Source organism: Halichoeres trimaculatus, unplaced genomic scaffold, assembly GCF_033239565.1.
Source record: "Halichoeres trimaculatus isolate MK-OKI-2021-1 unplaced genomic scaffold, fHalTri1.1 fHalTri1_scaffold_4, whole genome shotgun sequence".
Lineage (NCBI taxonomy): Eukaryota > Metazoa > Chordata > Actinopteri > Labriformes > Labridae > Halichoeres > Halichoeres trimaculatus.
Genome location: NW_027437182.1, coordinates 27,967,637 through 27,988,499, shown reverse-complemented (window position 1 = coordinate 27,988,499; position 20,863 = coordinate 27,967,637). Strand labels below are relative to the sequence as shown.

The following is a 20,863-nucleotide window of genomic DNA, read 5'->3' as shown; positions in this document are numbered from 1 at the left end:
ACAAATTGGTTTGAAATTGAGCTCAGTACAGTTAAGGAAAAAATACTTTTAACTGAAACTTTATTTTGAAAGCTGCAACCGGTAGTAGGTTGATAACATGGGTAACTTGATAAGGGTAGGTTACATGGTCGTTAATACCTGGGGCTCCCTGGGATTGTTCACAACAACAGAGGAAGCCGCTTCTGCTCTGACTAAATAAAAACCCAGTTGCGATTTTTCTTTATTCCGTTTGAAACTACACAATCGGAAACCAACGTTGGCGCGTTCCTCGCCGAAAGATCTTCGTACTTCCACTGATAGCTTTTGTTTAATGCCGAGCTAGCTTTGTCCTTCTTTGCAGTCATAGCTGTAGTGGGTTGCTGATATATTTATACAAATCCTAGTGGAATATGGCTCAGCATGGACATCATGTAGCCAGTTCCCAAAAAGCACTGATGCTGGAGATGAAAAGTCTTCAAGATGAGCCAGTCGAGGGGTTCAAAATAACTTTGGTGGACGAGTCGGACATGTACAACTGGGAAGTAGCGATATTCGGACCCCCAAACACACACTACGAGGGTGGTTATTTTAAGGTGAGTGGCTAATGTTAGCTAGCAGTCGATCTATTGTTCTATAGCTGGAAGATTAAACCTTCATTTGAGTAATGTACTCATAGAGGACAGTCCAACGGTTAACCTTCAAGTTAACGTCTTCAACAACAGTAACAGTTAATAACGTTAACTCCACCAGTTGGTACTTTGTTTTTTTCTAAAGCTATCTCTTTTAAATAAAAACAGTACCCTCTGCTTTGATTAACTTACAACCAACTCTCTTCTGTTTGCATTAATACATTTTATTGTGGTCAACTCGCTGCTTTTAAAATTATTTTCTTCCTCTAGTTTTCCTTTCCCCTTTTAATGAAATGTAGCCCCACTGTGTGTCTAAATAAGTTACAATCGATCATATTTGCAATTGACAGAGTAACTTCTGTGTAAACATGAAACTTAAGGTGGATAACATAGCGGCCTCAAGCTGTAACATTAATATGATTAGTAAAACTAAGCAAATCAATTCCTGTTTGACTGCACAACAGCCCCTGTTTTGATGTTTTTTTTCTCTTTAGTTTCTGTATTAAGAAAAAAAAAACCTGGTTTCCTCGCTTGAGATATTTCAACAAACCCAATTGTATCTTTTTTTTGTCTTTCAACAAATTTGAGTGTCAATATGTGTGACATGTTTGCGAGCACACTTCCTCCCAAGAGTGAAGATTTGTTGGTATCTCAGGTCTGTTGTTCCTGTTTTTCACTGTGTGTTATTGACAAAGAGGGTTGACAGTCTTTAACTGAGCTGGTAACAACTGAATGTGTTGTTGGAACAAATCCTGATGCATATAAGACTTACGTTAGAGTAACCACATAACAGTTTTTGTGGCACTGTCAAACAAAAGTTGTCAAATATGACTGCTGCCCAAAAGTGTCAGCTGTAGTACCAGGTTTTGCAATTCACATCAAGTGAAACTCAAAGCTCAATTGGTCTTAAATCTAGAGTATATTTACACTTGTGCCCTAAGAGTAAGCCTTAGTTTGCAGATCTCAAACTTGAATTTGTGGATGAAAATCAACATTAGGAACGGTTTTCTATTGTCCTATTTTTGGGTCATGTACTTTACCCAGTCAGTTATGTTATAGATAACTTGACATGTAACTTAATCCAGTAAACACTGATCAAACTCATCTAAGATTATTGACATAGTTAACACCATACAAATAAAATTATATTTCAACTTGGCTCCACAATATCAAGTCTCACTGTCTTACTAAAATAATAGCCAATAAAACATACTTGAACTCTATGTGGTCTACAATAAAACTCAAATATGTGCTTAATTTGATTACACAGTGGAAATATATTTTTGTTTAGAGGTCATAGTACTAAGTCCAACAATTGACAGTTTTGTATTTTTTTAAGCTGACTTGTTATATATCTGTGAGGCTCCAACAGTGTTCAGATTACTTGGAAATCCAGAGTATTTAAACACACGCAGTTTCTTCACTATGCTCTATGAACCCAGTTCCTTTAAAGCATGTCAACTCTTGCTTCTGGTCTTTCTCAAGCTTCTGGACGTAATCAATAGGACCCTGACCAGGCTACTGTAGACATTGTGTGTCTATGTGGGTGCTCTGCTGTGCACAGGATTCCTTTGTCGGGCCAGGAATGCACAGCCTGGCTGTGAAATCCACCGCATGGTTGTGACTCATTGTTCTGTGCTGGGTTTCCATCCAACCAGTTTGCCTTATCCCAAAAGAAAAAAAACACCCTTTTCTGACCAGGTAACCCAAGCAAACAAACAGTCATGACATGCTGCCACCACCTGTTCCACCAAAACAGGGCAGATAGTGACGTCACATGAAGCCTGGCTGAGTCAGGCATTCATTTCACATGGGTGTTGCTCTCCAAGAGTCACATCATGAGTAATAAGTCATGACTGGAGGCACACTTTGGACTGAGACATGTTGAAATGCCATTCAGAATACATCAAACTTCTGTTCTGAGTCAGTAAACATATAATTTTTTTTAAAGAACACATGGTCCATTAGCATGAAGCTGTAACACTGATGTTCATTCACTGGTTCTTGGATGTTTCCGAGCTGAAGGATCATTGTTTGTAAACCCCCATCTCTGTCATGTGAGGTATCACTCCAGGCTCTAAAAGCTCTGAGGAAAGAAGGCCAGTCACTCCCACTATGTGTGTATTGTCATAGAGTTATGGTCTCACAATCATTTTCATTGATGTTTTTTGATTGATGCAGGAATTTTGTGGGATCTATAAAACAGTCAAAACAATAAACTATCCTTCCAAAGTCTGAGAAGACTTCTTTGAATTTTCATGAAGTCCACAAACCAAATAAAAAGGTTACTGACGTAGAGAGAAAAAGGAAAAGGAGAAAAAAAGGGAACACCAAAAAAAAAAAAAGGTCAACTAGTACCGTTTTGTGATTGGCCGACACAGTTAATTAGAGAGCAGGTCAGCCAACATCATTTGATTAAGAAAAAAACAAAAAAAACAGCAATTTACTTGTTAATAATTGCAGCCATTATTCCATACTCATGAAAAACTAATATACTGTGAGCTGCTGTTAGCGAGCAAGATGTTTTAGATGAATTTTTTTAGTAATTAATGGCATAACAAATCTGTTTCAGAATATGATTATTTGTATTTTTAACTGCTTTATATTTGAAATTTTATTATCTAGGATTGGAAAGATGTATGTAAAAAGATCATGACTAAAGAGTTTTATAGTGGGGTACAAAACTTGAAATGCAGCATGGCAAAATGTACAGAAGACAAAGTGCTAACTTTGCTTGAAAGCAGCCTGTAGTGTCTGCAGTTTATTTTTTTTAATCAGCACAAGCACAGACAACATCAACATGACAAAACCTTTACATTAATCTTTGAGGCTTTAAGTATAAACCTGTAGGTTAATGGTAAACTGAGGCTGAAACGTAGAAAACTTGAAACTGAAGACACTTGAAATGTATCCTTCAATCTTTAATATAAAATATCAAAAAGTGTACTGTTACCTAATTTTCTGTCTCAGTATACTCTAATAAATTTTTGTTGTGACTCTTTTAATTCTTTTTTTTTCTGTTTTGAAGATCCTATGTCAGTGTCTTGTACAATGATGTAGTCACACCCCTCTCTATGTCACTGCCTTAAAATTTTAGTCCTTAATTTTTAACATGATCTCAAGAAATGTCAGAGTAAGCTAGCGTGGTCCCGCGTTGGTTTTCTGTTTGTGGAACAGAACTAGTGATGTTAAAAACTGTAAAGGATAATTGAATTTGTTTGCATAATATCTAGGGGTGGGTACCGAAATAGTTACTTTTATAGGTACCGACTGAATTCTGTCAAAGAACCGGGTACCGATTCACATAAAATAACAAGGTACCATGTTAAGGTACCTAAATGCATCCTTGTGACTGTGAGGGAGTGGAAGAGTAGGAGATTTTCCATGCTGGACATAATCACAGCATTGCAAGGTTATATATTGAAGAATAAATGTGTCAAATTGAAAAAAGGTATATGTATTATTATTTTTTTAAAAATGATACTTTTACCACATAAACACCAAAAAGTACCGAAAATTGGTACTGGTGAGTACCAGTACCGATTGCCAGGTACTGGGAATCGGTACCGTATCGCTTCAAATGTGAAAGGTACCCATCCCTAATAATATCCCAAACTCAAAATCTTCTTTTCACTCTCACAGGTCTCCTTTCTTAAAACCTCGTTATCACTTTTCTCTCAAGAGGCCCCTAAAAGGCTCAACCAATAAGCTTTACCTTACATGGCCCAAAAGTGCAGCACACTTGAAACTGTGGATTAGTTTGGCTCTTTGGTGAACTTTGTCTTGGTCTCAAATGATGTGCATTCTCATTTTTGAAAAAGTTGATCAAGTATGATTGACATTCATAGACATGTTAAAGTTCCCACCACATTTACTGTATTTAGCAGCTTAATGGGTTGATAAATTCTCAAAGGCTTCGACAGGGCCACTTCAGAACAGCGACATTGCTTTTTCCGTGACACCAGAGCCTCTCTGTTCACAATTAGCAGCTTTGACCTCTTCCTGCTCCGTTCTGTGTCATGCAGCTGAGCAGCAGAACGGGGTGTTGCTCTCTCTGTCTACAACTGTGAGGTCATCTGCTTGCTTTTTCATAGAGGGGTTTGTCTCCTTGATGGGCAGCAGGAACCACACTTCTTTTGGAGATCTGTAAATGGTGAAAAAGAAAGATGACTGTGTGTGTGAAGTGCTGCTGTGTCAGCATCTGGCAGCTTTTAATTGTCATTTCTGTTGCATATAATTATGCTGTAAATTGGATCCTGGCAGCTCTAAATATACCGTGAAACAAAACATCTTTCATATCTCGGTCACAGGTTTTTTTCAGAGTGGCTCACCAAACTCACACAGACCACTTCTTCACAGCAGCCATGAAAGAAAAGAAAAAAAGAGGGGTGTTGACGTTTGGTTCTGGCCTGGGCCTGTCTGTCTGTCTAGTTCTGTCGAGCAGCTGACTCTCGTGTTTGTGCTTTCCTTCCTTCTTTTTCTTCCTTCCTCGGCGGTGAAGGGGAGGAGGAGGAGGGTACGGGTGAGACAACCCAACCCAGGCAGCAGAAGGGCCTGACTGGGGCCTGGCCTGGTTGAGCTTGCTGGAGTCATGTTTCCCCCCCTCTGGCTGTGTCACAGAGATATGAGAGCAGGGCATTGGGAAGAAGAAGAGAAAGAGCCAGATCAAGAGCAGACAGAGCCCTTCCTCCACGCAGTGGTGCCTCTTTGAAAGGAGTCTGCAGTTAATAGAAGTGAGCGTGAGGCCCCTGTAGACAGTTACAACCGTCCCCTGAAGCCTGGTTGTGTGTTCTTTCTCTCTTCCTGTGCTAGCCACCAGGGCTATAATTGTTTCTTCCATGTTCAGTGATCACCTTGTGACATCCCTTTTTATCTTTTTAACTCCTCCCTCTGACTCCAGTTAATGCATCAGGGGGCTGCAGGGTATGGACGTGATAATCTCTGAGGGCTGAATGCATATGTGTACTAGTCTAAGAGTGCTGGGGTATGATATTTGCTCCACACGGGACTTTTTCCCTCTGCAGAGAAGGTAAAGAGGAGCTCAGGGAGAACAGAATGATCTGTTCAGGGTCCTCACATTGACCTGGTTTACTTTGCCCTGCCTTCATCTACCAGCTGGTGGGCGTGTTCACACTCATTCTCTCTTCAAGGCAGCTTGGTAGCTCACAATCCCAAGAAAAAGACGAAGAAGAAGAAGGAGGAGGAGAGAAAATAATGAAATAATTCTCTATATTCTCTGTAACAAGCCCTTTCAAGTTTTTATCTTTGTGCATGCTCTGCAGAAAACTGGCAACACTTTGTGTTGGATAGCCCTCAAATAAGCGAGTCACCTTTTGACCCTGAATGCTGTTAATTCTGGGCTCAATCCAATTATGAGGCATGACATGCAAGTCAGCTAGTAGCATGTTTCAGCAACTGGGAAAGAGATCTCATTTTATTTTTAGAAGACTGTCCCAGAGTAAAGAAACAATCAGGCATTTAAGTCAAAAGGACAAGAATCAGGATCTAAAGTATTCAGGCAAATGAGCTTTGGACAAGTCAAGAAAAAAAAATAGTATTTGTTTTTGAAGACGCCGCAGCAGCATCCTTCCTCTCCTCTGTGGATTTCACCTCCGCTGTCAGCTCGCTGCTGATGAGACTGGAAACAGGCTCCTTGCTGCTGCTGCTGCTGCAGAGCAAACAAGCAAACCAAGCAGGCTGTCTGTGTTCAGCCCAGCTCCATCACACCTCTCTACCTCCATCCATCAATCCGTCTATCCTCCCTGCATCAGTCTAGGGTTCAGTGTCACCTGTGTGGGCCTGATTGCTCACAGGGTAAACTACCATCATTCTGATGTATTCCAGCTCTCTAAATAGAAATCATATCCATTGCCTGTGCAGTTGGAAGCATTGTGACTTAAACCCTCCTGGTAAGCTGTATTGTGAAATCATGCTCTTACCTTCTTACAGGGATCAATGCTCGTGCTTACCCTTAATGCATACCCTCACATCCCTGCTTTACTTGTGGCTTGCATTCCCAGGATTGTGATGAATGAAGCCATTTAATGGGAAGTGTTGATGCTGGAGTCTCCAAGCAACAGGATACGAAGTCAGATCACTTTTTTATTACTGAGTTTAATAAAGCGAGCATTTTGCAGCTCTTTCTTACCATTGAATGCAACTCTTTGGTTTTTCTACATTCCAGAGGAATTACAGCCGTAGCTCTTATCTCAAATACTCTCCAGTTATCTTGACACCATGTCCATCCCCTTTTGCGTTTGACCAAATGCACCCTGATGTGGTTTGTTTAAAGCGTCCTCCCTGCCAGATGCTGTTGCTGTCTACTCATCCTATTGGGGTCAACAAAGGAGCCGGCATTACACTGTGCAAACCAAAGCAGACATTAGCCGTCAGTCAGGCCTGATGTGGAGGCAGGGCAGATTACTCCCAAATCCACTGAATGAGATGTTTTCCTGCGAGAAGACAGATATGATCTTGATGCTTATTGTTTTGTAAGACAAACCAAGCTCTCACTGCTGCTCCTGCTGCTGCTTCCCTACCCCCTCCCTCCTCTGTGCTGGCTGCAATGTGTTGCACTCTTGCCAGCTTGTAATGTGTGCAATGTTGGCTTGAACCCTGCACTCTGAAGGGCCGCCAGCTTTCCGGCAGGGTCAGTCGGACCCTGGGATTTTGTGTGTGACTGTTTTTTCCTGCAAGTGGCATTCTCTCTGGCCTGTGTCACTGTTTCCTCCCCTCTTTAGTGAGACCAACTATGTTGTGTTCAGTGCAAATCAGGAGCTGTAAAGACACAGAATACCTTGACTCAAAGCTGAGGGCAGAACTTCCACACATGTAAAAGTGTTTCTGTAACGGTCATGATTTGTTGAGCACTTAGTGTGTGTTTCTGCTGCATCCAGCCTGGTTTTAATGCTACAGAGCAGGCAGAGGGGGCTGAGCTGCTAATATGGAGCAGAAGTATTATGTGGAGCAAAACCCCCTTTATTCTAAGCAAAATCCCCCCTTACCTCCTCCCTGCTCCCTTGCAGCCTCCTGCTTCACTGTGGCGAGGACCAGCTGACCATGCCGAATCAGCAAATGTGAGCAAGTGTGTTAGTGTGTGAGTGTGTGTGTGTATGACAGGGGGGATAAGCAGAAGGTCTCATGCTGTGAGTGACGTGCGAGTGTGTTATCAGTGGACCTGGTGTCCCCCCTCCCTCCCTCATCACTCCTTATGGGACTGGAGGAGGGGTCCACCACACTGCAGGATTTATATACAGTGTGTGTGTGTGTTAGTGTGTGTGGTTTCAGTGTGTGGACATAATAGCAGAGTATGAGTTGTGGATTGTCTGGGGTTGCAGTGACAGCTGGAGGGGACAGACCCCCTCAATGTCTTTATACCAGCAGCTCCCCTCACCCACTGGTGTTTCTCAAAAGCTCCACGCACGGAGCAGCTGAATGCAGCACCAGCCTCCCTCCCTCCCTCCTCACTATATTACATTACACTGTCATTAGCTCCTCCATGCTCAGCCACCTCAGAAGGGTTTGCCATGACTCTATAGCTGCTATTTTTAGCTTTCTTTCAGTCACTACTGTAGCAGATCAGCATGATCGTAGAGATCTTCAGTGGGCAGCCGGGCACTGACATCAATGTGGTGAAATGAGGAAAACATGCAGAATGAAGCCCCTATATCCCCAGCAGCTGCCTGTATGTGTGTGTGTGTGTGTGTGTGTGTGTGTGTGTCTGGCTCCCACAGCATTGTACAGACTTGCTTTCTGGTCTCCCTCAGGAGATTGTGTCAACCACCTCAGTACTTTTGAGCAAAAAGTCTATTTGGCAAGGTTTTCTTTTAGCTAGCAAAACAACTAGTGTGCTGTAAGTACACACAGCACACCCATAATATCACCACAGTAACTGTTCTCCCCAATCAGTCATTGCTTTTAGAGAAGTAGTCATGACTTGTCTGTTGGGAAGCATGTGAATAAACCACTTGCCTCGCACGTTGCTAATATGTGTCTCCTCTTGCTTTCAGGCTCGCATCAAGTTCCCCGTTGACTACCCATACTCTCCACCTGCCTTCCGCTTCCTCACCAAAATGTGGCACCCCAACATTTATGAGGTAACTCCAATCTGTGTCCAGTCATGTATGTGACATACATCCCTTCATTGTAGCCTGCTGTATTAAACACTTAGGAGGAATTTTCAATGTAAGAGCATTTAAGATCAGCTGATGTAAGAAAAATAGTCTTCTGATTAATTCTCTGTTTGTATTTTTTTCCCCTCCAGAACGGAGATGTATGTATCTCAATCCTTCACCCACCAGTGGATGACCCACAGAGCGGGGAATTGCCATCAGAGAGGTGGAATCCTACACAGAATGTCAGGTACACAACACTGTGCTCTTACATTCACCTGTTGTTAGATATTAACGAAAAAAAAAAGAAGAAACAAGAGACAGCAAATGATGAGCTTCCCTCTAATCCAGCCCACATTTTACTGCAAAAGCTAAAATCCAAACAAGTATTTAGATATTATTTGGAGTTAAACTTGTCATATTAGAATTCATGGGAGCAAAATTCTTCTGACAATGCTGAAAGAATGTCTTAATTTAAGATTTTTATTAAAAATAAGGCCTGTAAAGGAAAATGTTAATGGGGTAAGAAATTTTCTTCACTTAATACAAGAGATGTAACAAGTTGTTGTTTTTTTACTGTATTAGCAATATTTTTACTCTTTAGGAACAATTCAGGCATCATTTTTCTCATTTAATATCTTGAGTTAAGACATTTTTCAGCACTTGTCAGGTGAATATGGCTCATTAAAAGATATTTTTTCCTGAAAACAAGATGTTAACATTTGATTGGATTTCAGATTTTGCCGTATTCTACACTGTGTCCTTCATAAAATCAGGTTGGAGCACTGCATGCTGCAGACTGGAGTTGTCAGTTCTGGTGATTCCAGCAGCTTTGCCCCTTAGCACCATGTTACCTTTTATCTATTATAAAAATCGCTCTATTGTCCATCCGGTGAACACACCACTAAGTAGGGCTGGGACGATATGCTACTCTCATGATTTAGCTCTATCACGATTTTTTGGGGTGCTGATTCAATTTAAACTGTGATTCTTCGATATTTACTATTTTTAGTTTGCTTTTTTATCACCAGACCACAGGAAAAGGTTAAATGATGATGATAATGTCTACAGACTTTATCAGGAGCCATATTGTCTCATAAAATACACATCACGTGAGTCAGAGAGAAACATTTCAGCCTCTGCTGGAGAAAAGTGGTAACTTTTTTCCCAATCCAGTTTATAAACAAAGACTGAAATGAAGAATTTGAATTTGAAAAAAGACAAAGATTCACGATTTTGATATTAAACAAAAAATCTTGATATAATGTATTACGATTTTTTCTCCCAACCCTACCACGACAACCGTACATAGAAGTGTACGTGTTTGATCTGAAAATGTCATATTTTGTTCAAAAGAGGAAACCAGGACTCCTCAGCAGCTGTTGTTTTAGTTCCCCGGTTGTATCAGACTCACGGATCTGTGCAGCTCTTTTTTTCAGCCTTGGAAATGTCGTATGACAGCTAACATGCAAATACTTACAGCTTTCAGTTTGTCCTCCCTTTAGATTCATTTTTGTGTTTATACATAAAAATGTTGTAAGCATTTACTTTAAAATATCGCTGATGTAATTCGTAAATCGCTGATTATATCATGGCATCAATAGTGAAAAGTTTTCACTAGAGACAATCCATCAGATCAGGGTTTTGAAAATACTGACACCAGAGCCAGAGATGATAAAGATTTTTTTACTTTTTGAAAATATTTCTGAGATCATGAACATTACCTATAGATATGATTTAGAGATGAAAAAATATGCATTTTGTTAAATTCCAACCAGTTTGCTGAAATGTTTCTTTTCACATTCAAACATGATGCATTATTCATCCTGCTTTATTTTATTTAATCACTTGACACAGTTTATTCAATGCCTTCTGCTTTCTTCTGAATCCCTCACTGTGTTTTCTGTAGCTTTTTCTTTTAATGCATTATGTACAGACACAAACTCACACAGCTGGAAATTATTGTGTTCCCAATAATGAGCCCTCTGCAGCCCCTGAGCTGCTGCTAATCAAAGCAGAATAAACAAAAACAGTCACACATTTTTTCTTCAGGGAAGAAGAGAGCTGGTGAGAGGTGATTCAACAGATGACAGCAGAGATAAATGGATTATTCCCTTTCTTTCCTGCTCTTTACACGTCTTTGTCCTGCGCTCACAATGCATCTTGTCTCATCTTACTTCCATCTTCCATTCCACCCCCTGTTGTTCCTCTTTTCCATCTCCTCTTTCTGCTGCGTCCTCATCTCTTTCTGTTTCTCAGAACCATCCTGCTCAGTGTGATCTCCCTCCTAAATGAGCCCAACACCTTCTCACCAGCCAATGTTGATGCCTCCGTCATGTACCGCAAGTGGAGGGACAGTAAGGGCAAAGACAGAGAATACATCGAAATCATCAGGTAAGGAAGAAGGAAACCTCAAATGGAAACTTAATGATGTAACACTTTCATCTGTATTAGCACCACTGCGCCCTAGCTTCTTCTGACGTGTCTTTTTCCTCCTCTCTCTTCTCCCACTCTGTCTCACAGGAAGCAGGTGCTGGCTACCAAAGCCGACGCAGAACGGGACGGAGTCAAGGTTCCTACCACTTTGGATGAGTACTGCGTTCGCACCCAAGTCCCGCCTACAGATGATGGCTCTAACCTTTTATATGACGACTACTATGACGATGAGGAACTGGAAGATGATGACGAGGACGATAATGAGGACTGTTGCTATGATGATGACGACTCAGGCACTGAGGATTCCTGACCTCACCTTGTGATTTCATCACCCACGCGCCCTGGCCCCCTACCACTACTCCCCCTCTCGTCATGAACTGAACTTAAATTCCCTCCTTTTTCCTGTCCTACTCACTTAGCACCATCCCTTTTTCATTCGTCTGTCACATGTGCAGCCACAGTATGCACACTAAAACCTGATGCATTCAAGAGAAGAAAGCTACAGAGTGTTTTGTTTCTTTCCTTCTTTCATGTTTATTTTTTTATTTTGTTATCTGAGTAGAAATGCACTCATGACACACACACAGACAGGAGCACAACTTACATAATTGAGAAATTTCCAAGACCTTTTTCTTTCCGTTGCTGTGTGTGGAACAAAGCCTACGAGAGAGAGACAAGTTTTCTGTCAAAAACTTGGCTGAGAAATGGTCACGCCTTTTCTCCACTTCAGCATCAGCAAGGTGGAATACAACGTCAGGGGTCAGGTCAGATCAGAGTCAGGCAAGTTGAGATCATGTGCAGAGACGCAAATTTTGTGTGCTGCACGCATGTTTGAAAGTAGCAGAGTCACTCTTCCTCTGAGCCTTGTGTGTGTGTGTGTGTGTGTGTGTGTGTGTGTGTGTGTGTGTGTGTGTGTGTGTGTGTGTGTGTGTGTGTGTGTGTGTGTGTGTGTGTGTGTGTGTGTGTGTGTGTGTGTGTGTGTGTGTGTGTGTGTGACCTCTGGTTAGAAGGCTGTGTTGAAAAAGTACACTCCGCTTCACCTCTGACACTTTGAGCCCTCTGGGCTTTCACTGCTCCAAACAGGGAAGTTATCCATTTCAAAAAGCCGTTCACATTCTCTTGTGCCTTCCCTCTCTCCCTGATATCACAAATCTGAATGAGTCATGGGGCAGACTGTGCACACAGCAGGCGATTTTCAGGCTCACAAGGTCCCATGTGGGGGTACTGTGCAAACAGCACCCTCCTGATGGAATAAGTTTTTTATAGCAGCACCTGTCAGATTTGTTGAGGATGGAGTGAGAAAGGTGAGATCTAACAGCTGAACTAAAGAATGGAATGTAGATCAGAATCCTACCGATGTCCTCCACTGCCCGCCACGTAGCCTTCATCGTACAAGCACGTGCTACTCGTGGCCTGGATGCATTCAGAAACAGCTAGCAGAGCCTGCTGCTCCTTATAAAATCCTATGTACTGTATGAAAAAAAACTATGCAGACAGTGCTTGAACAGCCTTGCAGTGCTTTACATGTGGCAGTGAAGCTGAGCCTTTCCACAGTCTGACCTGTGCATCGACCCTGTGAGGGGTCTGGACTGAATATGTCCTCTGCTAGAAATGGACATGTGAATCCATAAGTGTTCTCAGCAGGAAAAAGAGTGAATTTGCACACAGGCCTCCATCAGAGCACACCCCCTAGTGGTGGCTCTGTGTGCAGGCATTTTTACCCCCTTATGAAATGCTCAACTGGGCTGCAGCCATCTTGACTCACCTGGATGAAATGAGCCCTGTTACCTCAGAGCAGAAGAGGTAGCAGTGTGAGTGATTAAGACGTATGACAACTGCCGACTGACAGGGCTTGTTGCAGTTAACGCCCTCTCGAGGCTCTGCACCCCCACCCTGCAGTATTTCTGTTGTAACCATGTTTCCGTTGTGTGAATACTCCCTGATTGTCGATAAAACGTGCTGAGAAGTATTGAGAAGAAGCGCCGAAATGGGAAGGCATGGGGATCAGGTGGTCCTATGAGCATGAAGAGGAGACTGTGGTTCTTCACTAGCATGCTGTTATGATGTGTTTGTGGTGTTAGAACTGCTATAAAAGGTGGGGATTGTGTCCAAGGATTTAAGTCCTTTTCTCAATTTTATCTAAATGTGTCGCTTTATGAATGGGCTGAGGGTTGTCTGTTTTTGTTTCTGGGAGGACTGGCTTCATTTACCTTACTGATGTAATCTTTAATTTCCAAAATGTGGTTTGGGCTGCAATGTTTTTTCCTTATATGTGTTAAGTTTTACTAATATTGACCTCATTGTGAATGAACACAGGGTTTTCCAAATAAAATCTACAATTTTATGGAACACAATTTAAAAAAGAAAAGGCAGAAAGTTTAAACAGCACACCACACAGTAATTAGTCACATCTTTTTCGAAGCCCACAATGCTCAGGAATGAGTCATGAATTCTCTATGATTAACAGATATCCGTAACACAGCTTGTGAATGATCCTCCCTCCTCTGTTAAGTGTTTTAGAGTGAATGGGATTATTTTTGTCAAACTACTATTGTTTTTTACTGTCTCCCCATTAACTAAGCTCTGATTGGTGGAAGCATCACTGAGGGAAACCCCAGCAGGTAATTACAGAAAACTAAAAGAACCTCAGGAAAGAGAAAATCTACCAACAACCAAACAAACAAACATTATTTTTCCACCTGAGTGAACCTACGCCCCGGGAGTCTCACTTTTTGGCTTCAATGGACTGTTTACAATCTCTACCTTATGCACATGTGGATATTTGACGATCACTTGATGTTTTCCTCTTTTTTTTTTTCTTGTGGATATTTTCTTTTTTTCTTATGGTTTGTAAATCTATTTAAAATCTGAAATAAAGATCTTTATTAGATAATGCTTGGTTTTTATTTGTTTTGGGTTGATTGATTTATTCATAATTTTCACGATCTCATCAGTTTTTGTGTTCTCTCGTAGACACTGGAACGACGTGAGTGATTGAAATATGAGTGAAACTCAGGGCTTACTCTGAGAGGTAAGCCTAGTGCCCTTACTTCTTATTTTTCACGTCTTAAGTGAAAGGAAAGCTCATGATGAGATGTGTACCCTGTAGTCACCCTCACAGGGTGGTGGAGACTTAAAGGATTTCCTGATGCTTTCAATGCTGTCATCTGCAAAAAACATCAATCAAGAGAATATCTTTTCTGAATAGTTTCTTTCTCCTATTTTTCGTTCGCTTCTTTACTCCAGAAAATCCAACATTTTGGAGACATGGTAAGACATCATTGTATGTTTTGTGCTATGATCCTGCCTCATTACTCTCACTCTGCTTTGCATGTGAAAAAGGCGATCATCTCTGCTAAGATGCTAGTGAAATAGATGATGACATACTCTCACAAACTGCCCTGCTCTTCTACTTGTGGAGTTCAAGCACAGTCTAGAAATCTGGCTGGGGCTCCTTTACCAAGAATCTCTGAATCCATGCTGTATGACATAGAGGTGATCAGCCTGTTGCACTGCTGAGAAAGTATTTAAGCACAGGTTATTTTGAAGCCTTTCTTCTTCTAATATTACAGTATACCATAGTTTCTTTTCAGGTCAGACAAGTTATCTGACCATTCGGATAATTCATTCAATCTCATGTTTAATACAATTGTCAGCAAACTATTAGTCAGTAGTTTTGGCGCTGTGGGCAGGTGCTACGTCCTGCTGGGAAAGAGATTCAGCATTTCCACAAAACTAGTCAGCGGACAGAAGTCTGGAGCTCTAAGTTCTTGAATCAACTTTCTCAGCATTTCCTCAGGCTGTATAGTGTCATCCCTGCTGCTTGTGCCCCTTTAACTGTCAGACTTCCTGTTACTATACTTTGACAGAGCATTCTGTCGAAGCCAAGCTTTTCAGCAGTGACCTCCTGTTGCTCAATCCTCCGTGGGTCCCAGAAGTCTTCCCTGAGACTGTGGCCATAACTCTATTAACACCCTAGTGTGTTTGAAAATTGATTTACGTAGACTATAGTTAAAATATTATTATGTTCAGAATTTTATTATCTTGTTGTTGCAGCTGTCGGTCATAGTTATTAAAATATAAATTCAAAAAAGTACTTTACATTATTTTAAATGACTTTTGAACATAGATTTTCTTCTCACCCTCTAAGAATAACTGTCAGGAAATATTTAGCTTTTTCCATGATAGTCTTACTTGTTATGATGCACCTGTAGGATTATACACACATGCCCATAGATGGTTTCTTTCTTGTATGATATTATGTTAGACAAAGTATTTCACTGCAATAATGTAGGCTGACAAATACTGAAATGTATTTACATTAATCTAGTTTTTCCCTTTATAGTGAAAGGAAGTCATTTATTTTTTATTAACATGACCGATAAATCACCTTTTGTTTAGTTTAGTTTAGTTAATTTTAGTTAATTGGTTTAATGCAGGGGTGGCCAACCAGTCAGAGACCAAGAGCCACAAAATTACTGTGGTACTACAAAGAGCCACATCACACTCGTGGTCTTATGCACACACTTTCTCTCATACATGAACAAAATGACATAAAATAAAAATCAATACATTTCCATCTATCTATCCATCTAGATAGCTATGAGCACATGAGCAATTGAAATGAGCATATGTAGAGAAGAGAAACTGAAACTTAAATATCATTCTCATCACCCAAGTATTGATCAATACTGATCCCAAAGTAGGCACCAATATATCAATATTTTAAAATGATCAGCACATCACTACTCATAACAATATACATATCTAGAACTGTTTTTTTTATGAATGGATCGAAGAGCTGCACACCGAAAGGCAAAGAGCCACATGCGGCTCGAGAGCCACAGGTTGGCCACCCTTGGTTTAATAGACAGAGACATTGCACATTGACAAACATTTCTGTAAATATGCTGATGAAGCCGAGTTGGCTAAATTCAGCCGTAGTTTCCAGGCAGCTGACATGAGAACTACAATTAATAAAAATGCTTTAAACAAAGCAAAACAAAACAGTACTTTATCCATACTATACAATACACCGCAATAACATACATAACTAACATTCAATAAAATGCAATTAAATTAATAGGTTAGGTAAGAGTCATGCTACCTGAGCTAAGCTGGAAGAGAATTCTAGGTGTAAGTAGCTCCCACAGAGATCTTATAAGTGAGACAGGCATCTTTGAATTCAACAAGATCAGTTCAGTAGTTCTGATTAGTGATGCTGTGACTGTGATGATGGGCATTGTCTTCTTGTCCAGTATTTTCACAGCCTGATGGTTTAGAAAAATGTGGATAATTTAAGGTCATCAACAAATCCCTATCACTGCGTCGTGTTCAACAGATGATCCAAGAATACCGCAAAACAGAGGAGGTGAAATAGTATTACTTGTTTCCTGAATAGATAAACAGCCATGAGAGTAATTCACATGTTTTAGTGGAGACAAATTAGCTCCTCCTATGAGCAGCAGGAGGGGATCCCTGTGCATACTTTGTTTTAAGTTTTAATGGATAAAATTCTTTTTAAAATCTTGGATTACAGCTTGGTGTTTGTGTTGTTTGGTGAGTTCAAACTATGTTTGTTTTTCATGTGTGGATGGTGGAGACCTCCTCATGTTAACACATGTACCAAACTCCTCCTGAAGTTTTTCCCAGGATTAATTGATTTATTGACGGCTTTCTGCCTCTAGAGGGCAGCAACAGCTTGAATATCACATAGGGGGCGTATTTAAACCGTTTTAAAGATCCCAGTGATTGAGATTCTAATCTTAAGAGTCCCTCACATGGGTTTTACTTTTCAATTTTTTCCAAGAATCTGGTTGATGAAGCTGTGTTTGTCTTTGTTCTAGATTAAACTTAGTTGTTTCTAAAACCAAAAGCAAAAACTGGAGCCAGGAAGATGTCCCGGCCCTTGTCCTCCAGTTGGGGGCGCTGTCATTCTTTCTACACAGGAGAGTGAGCCAAGTATGGAGGAAGAGCATCCTGTGGTTTCAACACTATTCTCACCACTCACTAACACTTTGTGAACTACATGTTTATCACACATGCTCTGACATTATGTGTGGCTCTTGGATGTTATTTCTCTCCACTGTCTTGTTGTTTTTTCTTGGGCAATTTCACCCTCCTATAAAGTGAATAACAATAAGGTGAAAGTCACTATAAATGTGCAGATCACTGTGCTGCAGCTGGTATTTTGGGGTCAGCTTTAAGCACAAGTGTATTTTTTCAGCGTTTTGAAACTGATTCTCCTCTCAGCCTCAGGGCCATCCTATATCAGTCTTCCCTAACGGAGATAAAGCGATATCTGTTCAGGCTCCATCAAATTTGTTTCCTGAAGCAGCAGGTCTGACCTTTTGCCCTGCTTGTGTCCAATCCAAAATGCCAGTTCAGCAGACCAGAACAGGCGAGACCTTGAAAACGGTCGTGGCATTTTCAGAATTGCCTCTCTGCCCGTGGTGCCTTTCTCCCTCACTCACTGTTTTTGTCTGAAAAAGGAGAACACTTTGTTCAAACTGCTCGATCAGTGCCAGATGCCACGACCTGAGGGTAACATTTCCCTGCTCCAGCTGGCTTTGGCTCCTGATGCCTCCCCTCAATCAGAGCCCTCGTTGACCTGCAGCGAGCTGGCCGTCCTGAGGAATGAACAACCTGTTTGAGTAGTAAAAGAGCAGAGGGATGAAGAAAGGTGAGATGAGAGGAGAGGAGTGGAGGGCTGGTCAGTGTGATTGGATTGATTTATATGTCAGGGTATGAGATGTCACCAAGGCAACAGAAGTTGGACGGAAGCTGGTTGACAGGAAGGAGAAGAAGTGGATGGCAACAATAAGACGTAGCGGGGTAAAAATGGAGCCTGTGACGTGTTTAATGAACGGCTGTGTGTCCTGAGAGTGGTTACAGCCAACCTCAGGGTACATGAGACCTCCCGCAGAGCTTTTTATCACGGCTTGTTTCTGAGTCCTCCCCATTCCAGTAAGTCAACGAGGCTTCACCAGGGGAGAAGTCGCTCAACATTTGGAGCAGTAGTCTGTACACTGACTCCTCGGGCTGCCTCTCTGCATGTATAATTGTCCTCCTCTCTGCCAGTGTGTAGGTACACCTGTCTCACCAGGAGGAGAAACAAGCAGCTCTCTGCAGCAGCTCGCCAAAGAGGCACACCTCTCTTCTTTTGGGTTGTGTAACAGCTTGGAAGTTAGACTGACAGAGATGTAGAGCTGGCCTCTTAATGAGAGCGCAACAGACACATTAACCTTTTCACAGGCTGTAGCCTGTCCTCCACGGCGAGGATTCACACACTCCTCTGTACCTACCTCATTATTTCAATAAAGGAAGCTGTTAGCAGCGGGAGCATGGGGTGCTGTGATGTTCAGATGATTCCTCACCAGGACATCTTCCAATTCTGAAAAATTTAATTCAATTTTTTTTTGTACTGAGATTTAATAAAATTCAAACAATTTATTCTTTAGAACAACATTAAACATTGATCAACTACTCTGGATGATTTATAATCTTAAATTTTTCAGATAACAAACAGTAGACTTTACAGACATTTTTAGAAACCTTTTTTTAGGGCTTTTCACACACAGTGGTTTTGATTTCAGGAGATTTCAAGAGACTGATGTGAAACGTGGATTTTTACAAATTTACCAGTCCCACAATCAGATCTAAAAGAACACTTTTTGGTATAGTGGTAATAGTGGACATAGTCATAAGCTGTGACCCTTGTTAAATGCTCTGAATTACATAACTGAGATTGTCCCTCCTCTAAGAAACTTGTTTTCTTGACAGGTGCAGCTGGTCAAGCATCTGTGTGCAGACAGAGCAGTGAGTGCCGCATCCAGACGACACACAGCAGTGGATGATGAGGGCTCATATGTGCCTGTGCAATCTACATTGTAAGTGGCTCTTTTCACGGGTTGATTACATCAGACGGTGACCTCACACAGGACCTTAGGAGAAAAGACGTGTAATTATCTCCACTCAGAGTGGAATAGCTGACATGTTTCACAGCCAAGGATTGTCCTGATGTGTGTTTATCCTCGCTCTTCAAGGCTCAAGCCTTAACCACTTGGGCTCACTTTCACCATCAGTGAAGAATGCCATGTTTCAGGTTTATCCTCCTCCCTGGATCCGGTTTTTATGATGTGTGCGTATTTGCACAAACACATGTGTAAGCAGACGTGGATTTGTTTGCATGGGTAAATGTTAACGTACCTTTGTGTAATAGAAGTGTTGTGTATATCCACGTTTGGGTGTAGACACATCTTTTGGGGACTTTGTTGACCTTGACATGTTTTCTGGATTAAATTTATATTTTGCTCTACATGTAATCCATATTTTAGTGTTTTTTCCCCCTTAAAATGACCATTTACAGCTTAATTTTAATGCTTTTGTTATTGGACTTGCTGATAAAGATACAACAAAATTCTGTTTAAAAAACCCAAAACTGGCAATACTGTGTAACTATGAAGGATTTGTGAGTCATCCTCTTTTGTGTTTTCCAGGCCCTGTGCATCAATATTGGTCCTAAAAAGGAGTTTTCATATTTCCATGTTGGCTAGACAGTTGATAAATTTGTTCCAGATTCAAAAAGCTTAACTTTTTAAAAACTGTTTTGTTGATCAGTTTAAAATATTGATGATCCCACAGTCTGTAGACTACATATAACGTCATATTTTCTTTGTATTTATTTTGCAACGCTGTACAGGAATGCTCCAACAAAGTTTTGTTGCGTATAATATATAATGACGATAAAGTCTATTCTATTCTATTCTATTCTATTCTATTTTATTCTATACTGTTCTATAATGTTGCCTGTTTAGATCTGTGCCCACTTAGTATAAGTAGAAAAGCATCCCACTCCATCCTGACCACACAAACTTCCTCAGTCTCAGTGAGATGAGACTCTCATCACAGGCCCTTTGGTCTACATTTCTCTGACTGAGCTGCTCATAAAGCTTTTTCTCCCTCCCTGTTTAACAACAGCCCACACTCACAGCCACTTTAACCTGTAAACTCACTCACATTTTCTGAATTCCCTGTCAGGTTAAAGTAGCTCATGGCTCCGTGCAACTGATCAGAGCTAAAGCAGTGACCATAACAGGCGCAGTCCACGGCTTACATAGCACTCGACTTAAAAACCAGGCAATCTTGTCAAATGGCGCTTTTTGTCCTGGCAATCAATGAAGTCAGTGGGGCCCTTCCTATTTTAGACAGACAGATGCGTTTGTTGCCATAGCAAAGTTTCCAGGGAAACCGATCAGATGGTTTAAGCCCAAAGATAGGCAATATAGAAAGAGGGAGAAAAGGCTGCTGTGAAACTGAATCGAACCACAGAGGACAGACGCTCCTGGCTGCTGCAGCTGAGCTCTGTCTTATTAGCTGCATGCGCTTTTCCCGCTCCAATATTTAGATTGGTTTTACCCATTAAACAGGGTGATAGCACATTTAAAGGTGCTGTCTCCCTAAAAGTATAAAAGCAGCGGAAATGAAGTTAAAAGAAGTTTTTCATTTTGAACATCAAGTTGAAAAGTACTTTTTTATATGGATATAACTGCTCATACTCCTCATAGAAGACAACCGGTTGCAGGGACGGCTCGGTCCAAAATGATAGATCCACCTGTTGAACACCTCTCCCCATGATAGGCTACGTAACTAATGTGTTACTCGTTGCTTTGGCTGAGAATCTATCAGGTTGATCTCATTGGTCAGCTG

The 20,863-nt window shown here is 41.2% G+C and overlaps 1 protein-coding gene across 1 annotated transcript; it reads left to right on the top strand.

Annotated features, from left to right (window-relative positions):
• The first annotated feature begins 117 nt into the window (after window positions 1–117).
• Window positions 118–13,995, top strand: cdc34a (cell division cycle 34 homolog (S. cerevisiae) a). Its single transcript, XM_074668737.1, has 5 exons — window positions 118–572; window positions 8,618–8,704; window positions 8,872–8,969; window positions 10,979–11,113; window positions 11,243–13,995. Exons 1-5 carry the CDS (start codon window positions 390–392, stop codon window positions 11,463–11,465), a joined length of 726 nt encoding a protein of 241 aa, XP_074524838.1. The 5' UTR covers window positions 118–389; the 3' UTR covers window positions 11,466–13,995.
• The last annotated feature ends 6,868 nt before the right edge of the window (window positions 13,996–20,863 follow it).

Coding starts and splice junctions, on each gene's coding strand:
- cdc34a (XM_074668737.1), top strand. CDS start 390: ATGGCTCAGCATGGACATCATGTAGCCAGTTCCCAAAAAGCACTGATG. Junction 573..8,617: donor ACGAGGGTGGTTATTTTAAG/GTGAGTGGCTAA, acceptor TCTTGCTTTCAG/GCTCGCATCAAGTTCCCCGT. Junction 8,970..10,978: donor AATCCTACACAGAATGTCAG/GTACACAACACT, acceptor TCTGTTTCTCAG/AACCATCCTGCTCAGTGTGA.